Genomic DNA, 19,786 nt, shown 5'->3' with positions numbered 1-19,786 from the left:
TTGTCCTTAGCATAAGTGTGTATAAGCAGTTAAGATACTTTGGCTTTTGGCTTGGTTGAGCGCTTGTCCTGGTGTTCTGGCACAAGTACTTTGTGTTTCAACAGTAATTGAGGTAAATATAAACAGTGCTTGAAATTAACTGTGGTTCAGATAAAGATAGGGTAACCTTCTGGGTGTGATTCATCACATGAATGAAATGGTAATTACAATAAATTCTAATGTATGGTACAAGAGGAAAAACAAAGGCAATTCAGTTATTTTTCACAGGATTTTAATTGAACTTTAGGCAAACATCTAATTTTAAACAACAGGGTGTAGTGGTATTGGTTTAAGATATAGTCAGGTTGTCATCTTGGTTCTAAACCAGAAAACTAGACAAGACTCATCAAAAGGTATCATAACTTTGTAAAAGGAAACATTTCCTTAACTTCAGTGAAAAAAGTAACAAGGTTATTCATCAAAAGAGATCTCTGAAGTATTAATTACTTCATTGATAACACATTAAGTTACAGCTTGAACATTCAGATGCTGCTGTTATGAAGTATTAACATTCAGCGGATTAAAAAAAATACTTTGTTATGACTCGTATTAAGATTCTTTAGCACCCCTCCCCCCCTCAAGTGCAGTGTGTCAATGAAGCCGCTTCGACCTTTTCCATATCTTTATGATTCATTAATGCCTTCCACAGGTTCAATATTTACATAGTAAGTCTAACTGAAACATTTTTCCTGTTGATCTCAGCAGCAGTACTGGTCACTATAAAAGGGTAATATGGAATCATTAACAAATAACCAAAGGAATGAATAAAAAACAATTATCTTATTATAAGTCACCTTGATCAGTGTATACAAGAAAAGGAATAGATATTAAATTAAAAATCGAAATTAAAAATGAGAAAATACAGATCTTTAAATTTAACTGTAAATCATATGAATATCCAATGTTAATGTAGTTACTGCAGATGCAGATTCAAGTGTTCAAAGATTAATTAGCCAGCTGCAATCACTGAAATATAGGTCTATACCATATTGAGAATACAATGCTGATAGTGGAGTACTTCATATATTGAACAAAACAGAACTGTTTAGTTTTAGGAACAACATTTCAGTAATAGATCGGAACTACAGAAACACTGATATGAAAGTTAAAGCTGAGCACATCTTCAGTAGCTTTGCACTTCAAAATATTCTGCACAGAACAAAAACAGGATGCATACTAATTAATTGTATGAACATAACCAGTCTAGAGGTGTCAAGCTGATATTTGTGGATGCTGCACTGTCGAGTCAAGAAACCAGTTTACTGCAGAAACCAAATCATTAATAATTCTGCGATGTTAGTCATGCAGACTTTGTGCCAATTCTATTTATTTGCGACTGACAGCACTGTAACATTATTTTCATTTTGGAACACACAAGTGGCACTGAACAGAGTTTAGAGTACTGGGCATATTAGCTCAAGAGGAAGGGAGTCTAAAGAAAAGTACAAATGTAACTAGGTTCTGGATTCAATTCCATTAAAGAAATAACATTTATCAGGAAGTACACATTGAATTTTGCAGAAAACCCAGGCTGAAATGGCCATTCCCTTCCCGTCCTTGACAAAGTGTAAACCAAGAAAGAACATCTTACAAAGACAGGTTTGAGTGGATCATCAAGTGATGCCACTGAAATATAAATTAGCTCAAATAATAAATTATAGAGTAAAATTAGAAAGTGTATAGCAACTCCGTAGGATTGAATTTCTTTAATTGGTAACTTTAAACAATTAAAACACAGACTAGGCAATTATTTGGCCATCTATCTTAATGCACTGTATTATAAACAATTTGAGTAGAAAGTTACAACAAAAGAATTCATCCAAAAAGGTAGTATAGGCTATGTCAAGTTTCAAGTAATGTTTTAAATTCATAAATGTTTTGGGGATTTTCAAAAATACTTTTTTTGTAAATGTTATGTTTTTCATGGTGAAGAATATCACTGCTGGGGTCTTCACTTTTCACAGATCATCCACGTCCAGATTTTTCTTTGGTTCCTGATAATGGAGTTAACAGTTGGTACAAGCTACGATGCTGTTTTCTTCCAACTATGCTTTTAGATTGAATCTAGAAAGCACGTTTGACTACAATGGTTGATATGTTCACATTATTTTTCCTCTGCTAAGTGAAGTAGCAGCTTAAGTGCTAAGTATAGGTGTTTAAAATAATCCATACCCATTATAATAATGGATTTCCTATGAAGAAATTCCTAAATTTTTGAGGCAAAATCATAAAGCTATGTATTAAAGAAAAGCTAATGGGAACAAGAAACCAGGCCTCATTGTCTTAACTAGTGTTTTTTTTCCTAAATATCTGCTCAGTATGTATGCATTTTAAAATTTTAAACTAATTAGCAGATGGAAGTTTCCTTACTCAGAAATATTTGAAATTTATTGTAGTGCCTTATGACAGTGAAAGTTGAGACTCCACTTTTTATAAAAATATTAACATTGGTTTCAAAAGGTACCTATACCATTTTGTAATGACTAAAAATATTCTCAAAGGCAATAGTGTCTGCACTAATTTAGGGAATTCCCTTCATGACAACACAAGTGAAACAGGAATGAACAAGATTACCGTCAAAGGCAAGTAGAATAGTAGGAATGCAGGTTTTTTGTAACAGGCGTAACATTGTTAAAATCTATTTGACTGCTCATTTTATTCTATTAAAGCTTATTAATGATTAGAGCTTGTCCAACTGTTAAGTTTCATTGAATGTGGTCTAAGAAATTTAATTATTCACAGAAACAAACCTAGCACTGGAGGATTATTGGCACTAGAGTTCTTCATGATAGAATTTCTTGTCATGTAGTTGGCTACCATAGTCGGTTGCTTCACTGTTGAGGAAGAGATCTTGATTAGCCATTATTTCTCCTTCTGTGAGTTTCTTATCTCCATTTGTATCCATTTCTTTCACAAGATGATCGGCCTGTTATAGAACAGAAACTCGCAATGTCAGCCTTAAACAAAATATAATTTTGACAAAAGTAACGTAGCTCGAGCACACCACCTAGTGATTAAGAAGAAACTGCAGATGCTGGAAAATCGAAGTTACACAAAAATGCTGGAGAAACTCAGCGGGTGCAGCAGCATCTATGGAGCGAAGGAAATAGGCAACGTTTCGGCACGAAACGTTGCCTATTTCCTTCGCTCCATAGATGCTGCTGCACCCGCTGGGTTTCTCCAGCATTTTTGTGTACCACCTGGTGATTAGTTTAGAAGTCTACAGCATCACATGGCTTTATTGAATTAATTTTGGACCACACAGCAAATTAAATAATCTTAATTTCCTTCTCTTGAATACATTGTTCTTGTCATGTTTGAGGCCTCCATATTATGTACTATATACAATTCATACTACAGACTTAGTATTACTGTCAGTAAAATGACAATCGATCTGTTCCACCTGCCAGTGTATGGTTACTGTACCAGGAAACTAAAAAATGCTATTTTTTGCTCTCATTTTGCTTTTCATTCAGATTCAAATGTAGTATTTGTTCTGTCTAAGATTGTATCAGAGACATGGTTTGCTGGTGCTTTTTACAAAATCTCCCAAAACTTAACACTATTGAAGCTTTCAAAGTAATGCTTTACTCCTCTAATCCGAGCATTTTCCTTACTTCATACAAGGTTCTAAATTACGAGCATTTTTTTCCCCAGAATATTATTTTCTATGCTTTAGTTTGAAATATAGAATGGAGTCAGGCCCTTTGGCCCACCAAGTCCGCACTAACCTCTTAATTTTTATTGTCAAATTATTACAGGAATGAAATATTTCTCTCCTGGACACTCAATATCCAATCTGGTATCCCCACTTAAAACTGATGGAGCATGAGTGAATATGGCTTCTTCTGGTTCCCCTCCAACATTACGCTTCAGCCCAACTATCTAGACTCGCATCAATTTCTCTCCTACCCCTCCAGCCCCATTCCTTCCTCTGGCTTCACACTTCCAAACTCTTCATTCCTTTTGTTTCACACTTTGTTTCAATTTGAGGCCTTTGTTCCAACCATCTGCCTATCAAAACACCCCCGCTTGTGTTCACCTGCCAGGCCTTGTCCTGCCTCTCCTCTCTCCAAGCTTTCTTCCCATACAATCAGTCTGTGGAAGGTTCTCAACCCGCAACATCTTCTATCCATGTTCTCCAGAGATGCTGCCTGACATGCTGAGTTACTCCAGCATTTCTACATATGAACAAGCACTGTGAGGTAGGAGATAGAGCAGCTGCTTCACAGCTTTACAACCACGGTTACATCTTGACCTCCAGTGGTGTCTTTGTGCTCTGGTTTCCTTAAAGATATGCTTTTGCAGGTTAATCGGGTGGTGTCAATTTCCATTGGTGTACTTGCAAAGTAGAAACATAGAAAATAGGTGCAGGAGTAAACCATTCGGCCCTTCAAGCCAGCACCGCCATCCAATATGATCAAGGCTGATCATCCTAAATCAGTACCCCGTTCATGATTTCTCCCCATATCCCTTGATTCCGTTAGCCCTTAGAATATCTAACTCAAGTATGAGCTGATGAACACGTGAGAGAGAAATGGTTACATGGAAATAAGCAGGAAAATGGGAATTATGAGAATGCTGTGTGAGCTGCATGGAACCAATGGGTCAGTTGCCCCTTTTAAGCTATGAAAAACATGAATTAGATAGTCGATTCTTACTGTTTCAGCGCCTGATATATTACTTGGATTACCTACACCAGTTGTCCAATGGCCTGTGTAGTGATAGCCAAAGGTGATTTTCAGATTGGGAGTACACCCAGCTGATTCTACATTAAGATTTCTCTCTTTACATTCAAAAAAAAACTTTTCAAGGGCCAAAAAAACATAATAATATATAATATAATATATTTTATTGTCATTGCACATAAGTGCAACGAGATTTGGGTATGCAGCTTCCATCCAACATCATAACTTAAGTAACTACTAAAATTTAGGTTTAGATACCCCAAGAACATGGTTTGCACAAAGAACATTACAACAGTAAAATAGTCAAAACATAGGATTAAAATGAAAAAAAAAAAAAAATATTTTAAAACAGCTTTACCTCATCTAGCGCGATGTCCTGGTTGTTCGGAACAATCCACAACAAAAGTTCCTGTCTATTAAGTTTGCCATCCTTGTCCTTGTCATAATCATTTTCAAACCGATCCTTTTCTGCAGTTACCCATTCAGGATCATCCTCTGCGCCTATTTCCAAGAGGCGTAAATAAGATATTTAAATAGATAAATCCTAGCTAGCCACATGTTAACAAAAATGGAAATTAGCATTTTGGGAAGTATTCCGATTCTTGGGGAAAGGAGAGCAAGTAGGTTAATCACATACTCAGTGTACACTGTGCAGGCACAGTGCCAGAAACCCGGGTTCAATCCTGACTATTGGGTGCTGTCTGTATGGAGTTTGCACGTTCTCCCTGTCACCGCGTGGGTTTTCATCGAGTGCTTCGGTTTCTTCCCACATTCCAAAGACCTACCGGTTTACAGGTTATTTGGCTTCGGTAAAAATGTAAATTGTCCCTAGTGTGTAGGATAGTGTTAGTGTACAGGCTGAACGCTGGCCGGCGCAGACTCTGTGGGCCGAAGGGCCTGTTTCCACTCTGATGATCCGCGGTTACTTCAGATATGTTAAAATCTGAGATTATAGGCTTACAATACTACCAAATAGAAGCTGTTTCAGTTAACTGATGTCTGTGCACCTTTTCAATTGCCGTCACACCCCCAAAATAGGTGTGTAGTAAACTCTAAGACTTTTGCCTCCATCACAGTGAGGAGGTGTTTGGTGAACTCACTGTGGTGGATGTTAATTTGTGTTTATTGTGTTTTGTTATTATTACATGTATGGCTGCAGGCAACAGCATTTCGTTCAGACCGAAAGGTCTGAATGACAAATAAAGGATTCAATTCAATTCAATTCAATTCAATTCAATAGTGGCCCAGGACTTTTTACTTGATTTTTCAATCTTAGCCCTTTCCCTTTCACAACACCACACTCGAGATGAGACCAATGCAGGGAGTATTAGATTTCAATGTATGTTCTATGCAATTTGCCACGCAAGGTTTTGCAACAGAGGGGAAAGGGCCCAGTGTGCATTATTACCAATTTTGAAAATAATAATTCAACATTTGGCAATTCGGCAAAATATTACTTAATCTATCTTTCTGGGGAGAAGATACTAAGGAAAGAGAAGGCTTTTAAAAAGAAAACACAGACGATAGTGCAGGAGTCTCGTTTGCAATTCCAGAATAATGAGGAGAGGAAATGTGTTGAATGGTGGATATGCGTGGGTAGCGACAACAAAAGGAATTTTCAGAAATGTAATAATCATGATAAGATCACTAAAATATCAAGATTGGCCAAATAATTTAATCCTTCTATAGTCCGTGTTATATTACTGAGAAAGTATTACACATATAAACTTGATATTTTGATGTTATAAATATTAGAGTAATTAAATAACCTGGGTCTTTCCTATAGTCGCCAAGGAATTCCTCCAAGCTCACAAATCCATCTTTGTCACGGTCGTGTTCATCTAAAGCGTCCTGTATGACGTAGTCCTGCAATAAGAAAATTGAAGCATTTGTATGGATATGATTCAATCAGTTATGGCATCACCCACATTTGATTAGTCTGTTGTAATTACCAAACAAGTTCTTAAATTGCTGCCGGTAGATATATGAAACTGTATAAATTATCCAACAAATTGCAAGAATTTTACCTGGAAATTTACATCCTTGGTTACCCAGTTAATACTCTCTAGAAGTACATAGACAATAACTAATATTTTGAAGAGTGTGCATAGTCCAGCACGTAGAGCCAGTGAGATCACCCAGCTCTGGTTTGAGATCAGAAGGGGAAAGTTGAGATACGTGGGGCAAGTTTTTTTTTTTTACACGGATAGTGGTGGGTGCCTGGAACGTGCTGCCAAGGGAGGTGGTGGAATCAGGATACATTAGTGGCGTTTAAGCCGATTTTATGTCGGCTCATTGATTTATATGCAAGGAATGGAAGGATATGGATCACATGTCTGCAGAAGAGATTAGTTTAACAGTATCATGTTTGGCACAGATATTGTGGGCTGTTCCTGTGCTGTACTGTTCTATGTATGGGTAGTCTGGTCAGTTGGCCACTCCGAGAAGCCAGATCTAGGGAGGTCCAGTAACATAGTATTTACCAAGTTAATTAAAAAAGTTTCTTGGTTTTCCGTATGAATTCTTCAGTGTGACTATCTGTTCAGATAGTCTGATGACATCAGTATTGATGATAGGATCACATTGTAATGACACCTAACAGGTACAAATATGGGAGAAGGGAAAATTCTCGCTATGAAGATGACTAGATTTTTGTGGAATCCAGGATTACCAGGATACTTCACTGTGCCAATTTACGAGTATTATTTAATGTACTGTGTACAACAAATTCCAACCCACCGTCATATAATCAGCTTCTTCTGGGTGTTCAAATGCAACAAATTCTTCCAAAGTCAGTCCAGGCACGCCATCAATGTCTGCGTGGTCAAAGCGCTTTCTATCCTTCAAAAAAATCTAAAGAAAGATTTAAATAAAAAAGGTAAAACACTTTTATCCAATTATTAATCTGATTCATCTCTGGTTCAATAGGCTTTAAGAACATTTGCTCCACACCACTCAAGCTGGGTAAATAAACCATTTATCATTCTAATTTCTGGTTTTCATATTTTGAGTAAAACGCGTTCTACAGCCAACCCGGAATGTCTATTGAGATTTATTTTATCCTTAATCAAACATCATCTTTGAAGGAGTGGTGGGCATGAGAAGTTGAAAAGTTTACATTCTCAGCTCACAGCTAGTCCAGAAAATAAAATGTTCAAAAATGTTTTTTGAAAATCAACACCAAAAGGGCAAATACTATTAGAAGTATGGAATAATCGAGTGAAGTAAAGGTGCAGGAACTTAAAAGAAAAGAATGCCGGATGAACAGACATAAAAAAGGTAAAAAGGACTGCTGCATATGTTTGAAAAAAAAAGCTGGAAATTGACTATAAAAGGGATTAATGTTGAATTTGATATAGAATTTTAATTAGGTACTGTTGGACTACTGTATGAAATTTCTCTACATCGGCGAGACCAAACGCAGGCTCGGCGATCGTTTCGCTGAACACATCCGCTCAGTCAGTCTTAACCTACCTGATCTCCCGGTGGCTCAGCACTCCCCCTCCCATTCCCAATCTAACCTTTCTGTCCTGGGCCTCCTCCACTGTCAGAGTGAGGCCCAGTGCAAATTGGAGGAGCAGCACCTCATATTTTGCTCAGGTAGTTTACATCCCAGTGGTGTGAACATTGACTTCTCTAACTTCAGATAGCCCTTGCTTTCCCTCTCCATCCCCTCCCCCTTCCCAGTTCTCCCACTAGTCTCACTGTCTCCGACTACATTCTATCTTTGGCCCGCCCACTCCCCTGACATCAGTCTGAAGAAGGGTCTCGACCCGAAACATCACCCATTCCTTCTCTCCAGAGATGCTGCCTGACCCGCTGAGTTACTCCAGCATTTTTGAGTCTACCTTCGTATGAAATTCTAGTTACGTTCGCAAGGAAGGATATGAAAACCATATAGAGTTGTAAATTTTCTGGAATTAGATAAAGAATAAGAGATAATAACATATAGAAAGGGTAAAAATAAATAAGTTTTCATGAGCACTAAAAGTTAATGAGAATGTTACTAGATTATCTGTGGGAAATAATGGAAGCTTATTATGATTAATAACTAAAGAAATCTGGAAAGAATACCATGTAGTGCTCAAGTTCAGCACCTAAAGGAACATTTCAGGCTATCACTCAAATGTGAAATGGACAGAGAAATCATCTTCAAATACGATTTAAATCTTCTACACCCTTTGCCTCGTGCAAAAGATCCCACTCTGTGTATGCTCATCACTTCTCCTTGACATACACAATGAATATCAAGCACCATTCTGAATCCATCACAAAAACCTGTATGCTACCACTTTTTTGTCATGCATTTGGCATCCCAATGCACTTTGTACACAGAACATAAACTCCTTGATGCTAATTTAACAAATCATAATTTTTTTAAGAGTATTGGATTGCTTCAATTACTTTAGTTTAGATTAGAGATACAGCCCAGAAATAAGCTCTTCGGCCCACCGGTCTGCGCTGACCAGCAATTCCCACACACTAACACTATCCTACTCACAATTTACAATTTTGCCAAACCCATACATCTTTGGAGCGTGAGAGTAAATCAGAGCACCCAGGGAAAACCCTTGCAGGTCTCGGGGAGAACGTACAAACTCCATACAGACAGCACCCGAATCTGTCAATCTCCACCTTAAAAATATCCATTGACTTGGCCTCCACATCCTTCTGTGGCACTGAATTCCACAGATTCACCACCCTCTGAGTAAAGAAATTCCTCCTCATCTTTTTCTAAAGGTACGTCCTTTTATTCTGAGGCTATGGCCTCTGGCCCTGAACTCTCCCACTAGTGGAAACATCCTCTCCACATCCACACTATCCAGGCCTTTCACTACTCGGTAAGTTTCAATGAGGTCCCCCCCTGGCGAGTACAGGCCCAGTGCCGTCAAACACTCATCCTATGTTAATCCAATCATTCCTGGGAATATTCTGGTTCAAATTTCTGCTTAGATTAATTGCCTAACTAAATAATTAAAAGCTTTCACAAAGAGATACAACCAGTCTCATCTAGAGCTTTTCTTGATTTCCCCTATTATTTAAAAAAACAGATAAATGAATGTGGTAACTGATGCAGTTTTAATATTACTGCTGAAATTAAGTTCTGCAACAAAAAAATGTTTTCAATAAGAATATCTGGTCCATCCCACGTAAGTACCGTTTATTTAAAATAACTATATGAACTATAAATAGCAATTTACAACTTTCATTTTGTATCTTAGTCAGTAACCCTGTACATTAGATATTAATAGAAGTTTGAAAACTGTATTGAGCATGAAATCTGAATTAGACAAGGGTCCTATGTTCACCTGTCTGAGCGATTCTTCCTCTTCATCTTCCAGTGGGGTATTCTCATCATAATTCAGCATTCGGTCATAACTATGAATATTATACTCTTCCCAACTAAGAACTCCATTACCATCCAGATCATGCTCAGGAAATTGTTCTTTGCTTTCTTCTGTGGCATAATGTCTGAATGATTGCTGGATCCATGCACTGAGCTCATCTGTGGCAAACAAGAGTGCTCTGTAAAGAAAGTGCAGCCTCTCATTTTGAATTGTATTTTGTTCTAACATTGCCTTATTTTACATTCAGAACTTTCACCATAGTTGCAATTTATTTGCTTTCAAAGAACTGTGTGTACAAGACATCCACCTGTTAAGTGAAGTGCCATGGACAATCATGTGTACAGACCTGATGTACTAGCAACAGTTTCAGACTGTTACAGTATAACTTCACATAAGATATTTACTTCAACCATGAACTTTGTTTTTGCATTAAAAAAATAAGTCTTCAGAGCTCATTATAAGATTGGAAATTAAACAGTTTAGCACCTTTGGTTATGTAGCCATCTGAATCTGCATCCATCTTCCTGATGAGGGATTTAAGCCGGGATTGCTGCTCCTCAGGTTTCAGTTTAGCAAATTCACCTGCATCATTCTGGGTAAGAAAAATACATTACACACATAGATTACTTTGAACAAAAGCTCTGACAATCATTTTTTCTGTGAGCAAAAGCAAGAATGGAATCTATCAGAAGTCTGTGAAATATACAAATAATTTTTACTTTACATTTGAGCTTCATAAAGTGTGGGTTTTCACTCCAAGAGTGGAGTTGATATTAACTCAGTGATTTCAGTGTATGGGAAAATAAAACCAAAAGTGGAATGGAGAAGTTGGGGCACAAAGTGGAAATTGGACAGTACTGGTGTAACTAAATGGTTTATTGATTAGTATTAATTCTGGAAAAAGTATTTCTCACAGGCAGATTAACAGTACAGTTATCAGAACATGACAAAAACAACAGAATTACTAAATTTGCATTGCCCAGTTCACACTTTCTTGATAATTGGTATGTGCGTAAAGTTGTCAAGGATATTTATTCTTGATGCTTAGTTGCCTTGGCTTAATAATAATAATAATAATAATAATACATTTTATTTATGGGCGCATTTCAAGAGTCTCAAGGACACCTTACAAAAATTTAGCAGGTAGAGGAAAAACATGTAAGGGGAATGAAATAAATAGTAGAGACATGACTAGTATTGTGGCATGTGTAAGGATCGGGCAGGAGGAGGAATACAGGAACTTGACCAGTGCCTTTTGTGCCTGGAGTGAAGAGAACTGTCTCATCCTGAACACAACTAAGACTAAAGAGATGGTGGTTAACTTTGGCAGGTCCAAGCTCCCCCTTCAGCCGGTTAACGCTGCAGGGGCTGACATTGAGGTGGTGCAGACATATAAATACCTTGGAGTGCACCTTGATAACAAACTGGACTGGTCTGTCAACTCTGACTCCCTCTACAAAAAAGGCCAGAGCAGACTCTTTTTCCTCAGAAGGCTCAAATCCTTCAATGTGTGTAATGATATGCTGCACATGTTTTACAACACTGTGGTTGCAAGTGTTATTTTCTACGCTGTTGTCTGCTGGGGCAACAGCATTAGTGCAAAAAACAACAAGAAGCTGGTTAGGTCTGAAGAAGGGTTTCGGCCCGAAACGTCGCCTATTTCCTTCGCTCCATAGATGCTGCTGCACCTGCTGAGTTTCCCCAGCAATTTTGTGTACCTAAGAAGCTGGTTAAACTGGTTAAACGAGCTAGCTCAGTGCTGGAGGGGAGAGTAGACTCTGGGATGGATGTGCTTGAGAGGCCTATGAGGCACAAGGTGCAGACCTTCCTGAATAACCCCGGGCATCCCCTCCATGCAATTCTGGAGAGTCAAAAGAGCACTCGGAACAACAACCGGCTCCTCTCCCTGCCCTGTAGAACGGAGCGGTTCAGGAGATCCTTCACCCCTGCAGCCATTAGATTTTATAATTCGGACCGCTAGGCTGTAGGGGGATGCATTTTGCAATTTTTAATTTTTAATTGTTAATTATTGGTCTTTTTAAGTATTTATTGCTCTCAGGTAGTGTCCACATTGTATTCTATGTATTTTCTGTTTGCGTTCGTTTTGAATCTGTGGGTTTGTTGGTTGGGGGCTTCTGGACATCTGAATTTCCCTGAGGGGATCAATAAAGTATTTATTATTATTATTATTATTATTATTATTAGTACACAAAGTAAAGACAGAATTCAATTCAAAACACAATATGAGGCAATTAATGCACAGATGAAAAGGGAGGGGGACGTGGGGCTAAGGATAGGCAGAGGTGAAGAGATGGGTCTTGAGGCGGGACTGGAAGATGGTGAGGGACACGGAATTGCGGATCAGTTGGGGGAGGGAGTTCCAGAGCTTGGGAGCTGCCCTGGAGAAGGCTCTGTCCCCAAAACTGCTGACACCTGTTTAGAGTTTGCTAAGAATAAACTATGTAGAACACAACTGGAGATTCCTTAGGAATATCAGGTTTCTATTCTTGAAGGACAATACTATACTTGCAGAACAGTCCAGCATCTTTTATGGTTAAATTGGTGTCTCATTCATTCACTAAGCTACAATGAATTTTACCAAAGCAAAACAATATCATTATGACCCGAGTCCTTCATCTCCACCAAGTTGCTAATTGCACCTGATTTCCACTATGTCTCCAAGTAGGTTAGTAAACCTCTAATCCAATATGAGCAAAACATGTTGTTGGAGGAACTCAGCGGGTCAGGTAGCATCTGTGGTGGGAACGGACAGTCGACATTTCGGGTTGGAACCCTTCTTCAGAGTCAAGAAGGTTCCTATCCAAAACGTTGCCTGTCCATTCCCTCCACAGCTGCTGCCTAATCTAACATTTTGCGCTTTGCTCAAGATGCCAGCATTAGAGTGTCTCCATTCTAATCTAGTTTAATACTTCTGAAGTTCCAGGATCAAATGAGAGTTTAAGAACTAAGATCAGTGTGGTGAAATTCCCATTATAAAGTTGTAACACTTTACTGTGCTTCATTGCGTTGAATGTACATCTCACAGATTTTGTATTTGCTGAGCACCCTTTAACATGTTGAGATCAAGATAGAAAGGTCCCTTTCTAAATAACAGCAATGAGATAAATATGAATTTTAATTCCCCAATTTTGTCCAATGCAAGTCAAATACACAAAAATCAAGGCAATTGATGCCTCAATCTATTTATGAAAACAAAGTAAAAAGCTATCTAAAATTTATCCTCTTAGAACTGATTCTCATCTATTTCTGATGTCATAAATTTGTGAAAGGACACATTTTCAGATTTTGTCTTGAATGTTTTAGCATCCAGATTCTCAAACAATCTCTTCTTTCTTGTATACCAATGAAAGTGTCATTTAGGGAAATAAAATGAGGAAAATTTGGAAAAGACAAAGATAGATTTGAAATTAACATCATTAAGTAATGAATATTACACTATGTCCCTCTTTGATTTGAAACGAGTAAACAGAACAAAATAGAATTTCCTACCTCTCCGCCAAAAAGTGCATCTCTATCGAACTGTGCATTATGCTCACCATCCATATAGTGGCCATCAGAAAGAGTTTTCTCGTGTTTATGATGAACATGTGCGAAGCACAGCACAACAAAAGTAGAGCTGACAAACACTTGAAACTGCATCTTCAGAAAGTCAAGGTAACTTCAGTCTTGTAAATAGATGTGGAAAAAAATAAAATGTGTAGAATTCATTTATCCTAATCAATTCTAACAACTATTATAAACAATGTCCCTCACCACGACTTTTACCAGTCTCTTATCTCATCCTTACCAGTCCAGTTTACTAACTAATGGAATACAAATTACATTATCCAACTCTCTAATTGATAATTCACTAGGGAACAGGGAGAAAGGAATACATGGAAAAAAAATGTAGGTCCCTCTTAGCCTGTTCTTGAGCATTTTCGAGACTGGACTATTGGAGTTGGCAAATTTCATGTTTGAAGAGCTTCTGCCTATTTTTGCATACAAGTTAGATTGTTTAGGAAACAAAGTACATACACGGGTTACAGTCCACGTACAAGAATAAAGAAAGAAAAGACAGGTAAAGTGTACTTTGATAAACAAATATTTACCGTGAAAACCAAATTTATTTTGCATTATTAAGTGACTATTGTCTCAAGAACAAACAGTTCCTTGGAACCTGTATAAAATTCAGGGAGCTCCTCCTCAAATAGCCTGTAATTAGTCAGCTTGACTCCAGCTGTGTTCTTTTCATGTTTAGTTTAAACTGCAACAAGCATTTTAAAGCTGAGCAGTAAAAAATGGAAATAACGCCCATTTCAAACTTTGTAATTGGAGTTTAACAGGATGAAGTCTATCCATCTCCATAAGGAATATGGAAGAGGATTTTGATCTTCTATTTTGGGAAGTAAATGGTCTGGTTCACCTGTAATGATAGCTGCTGGTTTTTACACTTGTGCAGTTTTACATTTCAGAATAAATTCAGTAACAACTACATGATTTTTCACAATGGTAATTTCCATCCGGTTCAAAAGACTTGGCCCAATGAAAAGAAGATTGGTAGTTTGCCCTGAAGAACTGCCAAGTTATATACCTCAAGCACAAGACCAAATTGTGATCCAAGTGTATGTTTGGTGTGGAAATCCAATTTATATTTCTGTATTGTACACAAAAGTGCTGGAGAAACTCTGCGTGTGCAGCAGCATCTATGGAGCGAAGGAGATAGGCAACGTTTCGGGCCAAAACCTTCTGTATTATCAGCAAAGTTGGAGAATATGAATTTTAGCATTCAACTCAAAACTGTGTTATTCGCAACTATTATTCACCATTTAGAGCTGAAAACTGAACTTGGCAATGTTCTTAAAAAAATCATACAAAAATTGTAAAAATGTTATACATTCATGCCTCCCTCACTCAATTTTAATTATTATCTAAAGTTAATAAATTACGCCTATTTCTCTTAATGGTGATTGACCAAAATAAAATCATTTTATAGTTTTTCCTCTTCTCATCTGAAAGCTCCAATTGCTACTGAAATGTGAATCCTCAGGCTGAGTTATCCTGTGGTATAATTCATCAGATAATACAATAGGTGATTAGGATCCAATGCTCACTATAAGTGACGTTGAAGTAACACTTTATGTAGGTGTACAAAAGAACTGCAGATGCTGGTTTACACAGTAGACACAAAATGCTGGAGTAACTCAGCAGGACAGGCAGCATCTCTGGAGAGAAGGAATGGGTGACGTTTCGTGTGACAATCTTCGGTCTGAAGAAGAGTCCAGACCCGAGACATCACCCGTGCCTTCTCTCCAGAGATATTGCCTGTCCTGCTGAGTTACTCCAGCATTTTGTGACTCTTTATGGCGATCTTAAATGTAAAAAGGTGGATTTTTAAGCCAATTAGAACTGATGTTTAGAAAACTGGTAGATTTCTGGTTGGTACTGGTAGATTTTCCCTTCCTTCCTGACAGTGGAAAACAGCTGCTTCCCCCACCACCCACAAGCAGAGATGTTTCATATATTTCAAAATGTCATGTGTTATTGTACAATGTCAGTCACATGTACTAAACTTTCTGTACAAACGTTTTATATGACACCTTTTGTACAGGCACAGAGCACACTTCAAGTAAAACAATATACTGAAAGTAGCAACTGTGGTTTCTGAATGTCAATATTAAAAAAGCAAATTTATACCAGGCACTTGCTTTAACATATGCTGAAAAATGTATTATTTGATCCATAGATTTTGACAGGATGAAATAATTGTTCAACCTGGAGCTATTCAGCCCTCAAGCAAGTTTAGTGACGAGTTAAGAGTTGTCTTTCTATGTACAGTTGTCAGTACAGTCTGCAGAAGGGTCTCGACCTGAAAAGTCTCATATTCCTTTTCTCCAGAGATGCTGTCTAACCTGCTGAGTGACTCCAGCTTTTTGTGTCTATCTTCAGTTTAAATCAGCATCTGCAATTCCTTCCTACGCAATATATATTATTGCTCTGTACAAATCACAACTGTAAATATTTTACATTCCGCGGCTCGAAACACTGTATATTACAAAAGGTATACATTTCACAACACTGCAGAAGATGGGACATCTGCCAAAAGTTACAACAGATATCTAATGCGAAAGATAAGATTACAACATGTGAATTCTTATTTTAAGAATGGGTACAGAAATAAACATTTGTTTTAGTATTTACAGAAATAACCTGCAAGCTCGCACCTGGAAACATTACATTTACTCAAAATTTATTACAACTGTTTTTAAAATGACATTTCTTAAACGAGAAAGACATTTTGTGGCAAAATACGTTTTTTTTTTGCGGGGAAATTGTTGGATTAATGTTGCAGATTCAGTAACTATTGGCGGGTGAACCACGATCTTACTCCTTTGCCTCTCCAGCTCGTGTTACCTCCGATCTGAAGGAGGTAAGGAGTTCCAGAGGGGGCAAGGTGGTTGTGGTGAGCCTTCTTCCTTACGCTTGAGACCTGACCTGACCAGACCAGACCAGATCTAATCCGGACTCGACCTGAACTGAAGATAGATACAAAATGCACAAAATGCTGGAGGAACTCAGCGAGAAAGGCAGCATCTCTGGAGAGAAGGAAAAGGTGACGTTTCTAGTCGAGACCCTTCTTCAGACCAGAACTGATCCAAACTTGACCAGATCTGATCAGAACCGACCCAGACCATATCAGACCAGAACTGACCAGACCAAATCTAGACCTATTCGGACCTGGTGCGACCAGATCAGATAAAACCTGACCAGAACTAGCCAGTCCGGACCAGACCCGTCCAGAACAGACCAGACCTGATCCAAACTTGACCAGATCTGATCAGAACCGACCCAGACCAGACCTGACCATATCAGACCAGACCAGAACTAGACCTATTCGGAACTGGTGCGACCAGATCAGATAAAACCTGACCAGAACTAGCCAGTTCAGACCAGACCCGTCCAGAACAGACCTGACCAAATCAGATCGGACCAGAACTGGCCTGACCAACTCCAGACCCGACCTGTCCAGATCTGACACGACCCGACCCGACCTGACAAGATCAGACTTGGCCCATCCTGACCAAATCCAGACCCGACCCGTCCAGACCAGATCAGATCTGACCAGAACTGACAAAATCTGACCAGACCAGACCAGGCCAGACCAGACCAGACCAGACCGCCGCCCCCTCCATCTTACCTCAGCCGCCCTCCTCGCTCCAACCGACAGCTCACCCACTGCTGTCCGCGCCGCGCCGCGCGCTCCCGCCGTCATTTCCGGCCACGTCTCGCCCTGGAGGCGCGCAGGGGGCGCTGTCGCTGGAGGACCGAATGGAGGTAGCAACCAATTTACACAGTAGAAAACCAATGTCCAAAACTTCAATCTCAATTAAAGTATCGTGTTACAGTGGTATTCTTATGAATAATGTCCATTCTGGTATTTAAACCTATATGCCTAATTCTCAATTGAAGTTTTTCTTTTGCTGTGGTATTCGTGTGAATAATGTCCATTCTGGTATTTAAACCTATATACCTGAATCTCAATTAAAGTATCGTGTTACAGTGGTATTCTTATGAATAATGTCCATTCTGGTATTTAAACCTATATGCCTAATTCTCAATTGAAGTTTTTTTTTTGCTGTGGTATTCTTGTGAATAATGTTCCCTCTTGTATTCAAACCTATAAACCGAAATCTCAATTAAAGTAATCTTTTTGCAGTGGTATTCTTGTGAATAATGTTCACTCTTGTATTTAACCCTATAAACCGAAATCTCAATTAAAGTAATCTTTTTGCAGTGGTATTCTTGTGAATAATGTTCACTCTTGTATTTAACCCTATAAACCAAAATCTCAATTAAAGTAATCTTTTTGCAGTGGTATTCTTGTGAATAATGTTCACACTTGTATTTAAACCTATAAACCGAAATCTCAACTGAAGTATTTTTTTGCTGTGGTATTCTTGTGAATAACGTTCACTCTTGTATTTAAACCTATAAACCTAAATCTCAATTGAAGTATTTTTTTGCTGTGGTATTCTTGTGAATAATGTTCATTGTGGTATTTAAACCAAACCTAAATCTCAATGAAGGTATTTTTTTTTTACAGTCATACCTTTTTGATTAATAAGAGTGCCAAAGGTTATGAGATGAAAGCAGGAGCATGTGTTGAGAGGGAAAAAATAGATCAGCCATGATTGACTTACAGAATACTTAACCCGTCTATATTTGTATTTCCATGGCAACTTCATAGCATTAAGAGAAATACTTTGCAATCAGTATTTTAGTGTATACTGTGTGTACGGTATTTACCATATATATATATATATATATGTTTATATATATCTTTCTAATTTGTTAACGTTGGTCCATAAATATGTGCATTTATTGAGCCCTTTTCACAAACTGGATGGATAGCACCATTCTGTTTTATAAAGTCGGTCCAAACATGGACGAAAAGACTACAGGACAAGCATGTAGCTGTGAACAAGCATATCATCATTGAGCCACTGCGCATTGCATTCAAGAGGTGAGATCAGATTAATTTCTCTTTACATTAAAGCAGCATTTGACCTAATCATGATATCAACGAGCCCTATGTTGAGAAGAATGTGCTTGAACTTGTTGTCATGGAAGATTTCATTTTGTTATATCTGTCCCTCATAGAAGAGCAATGGATCAGGCAGTGGTGTGCGTGTAATTTCCTAGAGGCTTTGTTGGGGAAAGAGACAGTGGATCCTGTTGGACGGTTTCCAGGGATGTTTGCCACAGACATTTGGGAGATGATTTCATCACAAGAACTCTGAAACAAACACCAAGATCTGCTTCGCTAAAGAGGACACTCCCCTTCTGATCCATTATTGACAGCCAAAGTCTCCATCTCACCGCCCTCATCCACCTCTGTATGGACCTTGTGTCTGCCAACATGTCAGGATAGAGATGATGTGGTCTATGTAAAGATTCATCTCATGCAGCTGCATAACAAGGATCAGGCTGTTCCCGGAGATAAACATCAACTATTACTGGAAGATCTTTAACTTAATGAAAGATAACAAAAGAGAAGAGAGACAAGAGACTGTAAATGCTGGAATTCTGGGCAGTAAAACAAAGTGCCTGAAGATCTTGTTCAAAAAGGAACTGCAGATGCTGGAATATCGAAGGTACACAAAATTGCTGGGGAAACTCAGCGGGTGCAGCAGCATCTATGGAGCGAAGGAAATAGGCGACGTTTCGGGCCGAAACCTGAAGAAGGGTTTCGGCCCGAAACGTCGCCTATTTCCTTCGCTCCATAGATGCTGCTGCACCCGCTGAGTTTCCCCAGCAATTTTGTGTACCTGCCTGAAGAACTTAATGGGTCAGGCAGTATTTGTGGAGAAAAATGGACAGATGATCATAAATGAAATTTTCCCGATCAGATATTGGTGAGGAGGATGGTTCTTTAGTGAGTGGAACCAGGGCTAGGATTGTGGTACCACCACTGACCCAGTAGCACAGTGAGGCAACCTCCACTACTACTCACTCTGAGTCATCTATTTCTATTTTTCCCCATTCCCTGTTATCCTTCCCTCTGCTTCTACATTTCAATCCTCACCTTCCTTGTCAGATTCCAGCATCTGCAGCCATTGTCTTCTCTAACTAGCACCTCCAGCCTTGGCGCTGGTGTCTACCCTTCTCTCCCCCTCCCGACTCGGGCAATTCAACCCCTCCTTACTTGGA

General features: G+C 38.6%; 1 protein-coding gene across 1 annotated transcript; it reads right to left on the bottom strand.

Moving 5' to 3' along the window:
- Positions 1-254: 254 nt before the first annotated feature.
- Positions 255-17,369, bottom strand: rcn2 (reticulocalbin 2). The gene is made up of 8 exons (XM_033015037.1): positions 17,274-17,369; positions 13,586-13,772; positions 10,562-10,667; positions 10,037-10,233; positions 7,467-7,580; positions 6,497-6,593; positions 5,086-5,228; positions 255-2,965 (listed from the first exon to the last, which is right to left on the bottom strand). Exons 2-8 carry the CDS (start codon positions 13,733-13,735, stop codon positions 2,813-2,815), a joined length of 960 nt encoding a protein of 319 aa, XP_032870928.1. The 5' UTR covers positions 13,736-13,772; positions 17,274-17,369; the 3' UTR covers positions 255-2,812.
- Between the last annotated feature and the right edge of the window lie 2,417 nt (positions 17,370-19,786).

This window comes from Amblyraja radiata, chromosome X, assembly GCF_010909765.2.
Source record: "Amblyraja radiata isolate CabotCenter1 chromosome X, sAmbRad1.1.pri, whole genome shotgun sequence".
Classification (NCBI taxonomy): domain Eukaryota; kingdom Metazoa; phylum Chordata; class Chondrichthyes; order Rajiformes; family Rajidae; genus Amblyraja; species Amblyraja radiata.
The sequence above is the reverse complement of the archived record's forward strand: the minus strand, read 5'-3'. Positions and strand labels throughout refer to the sequence as shown.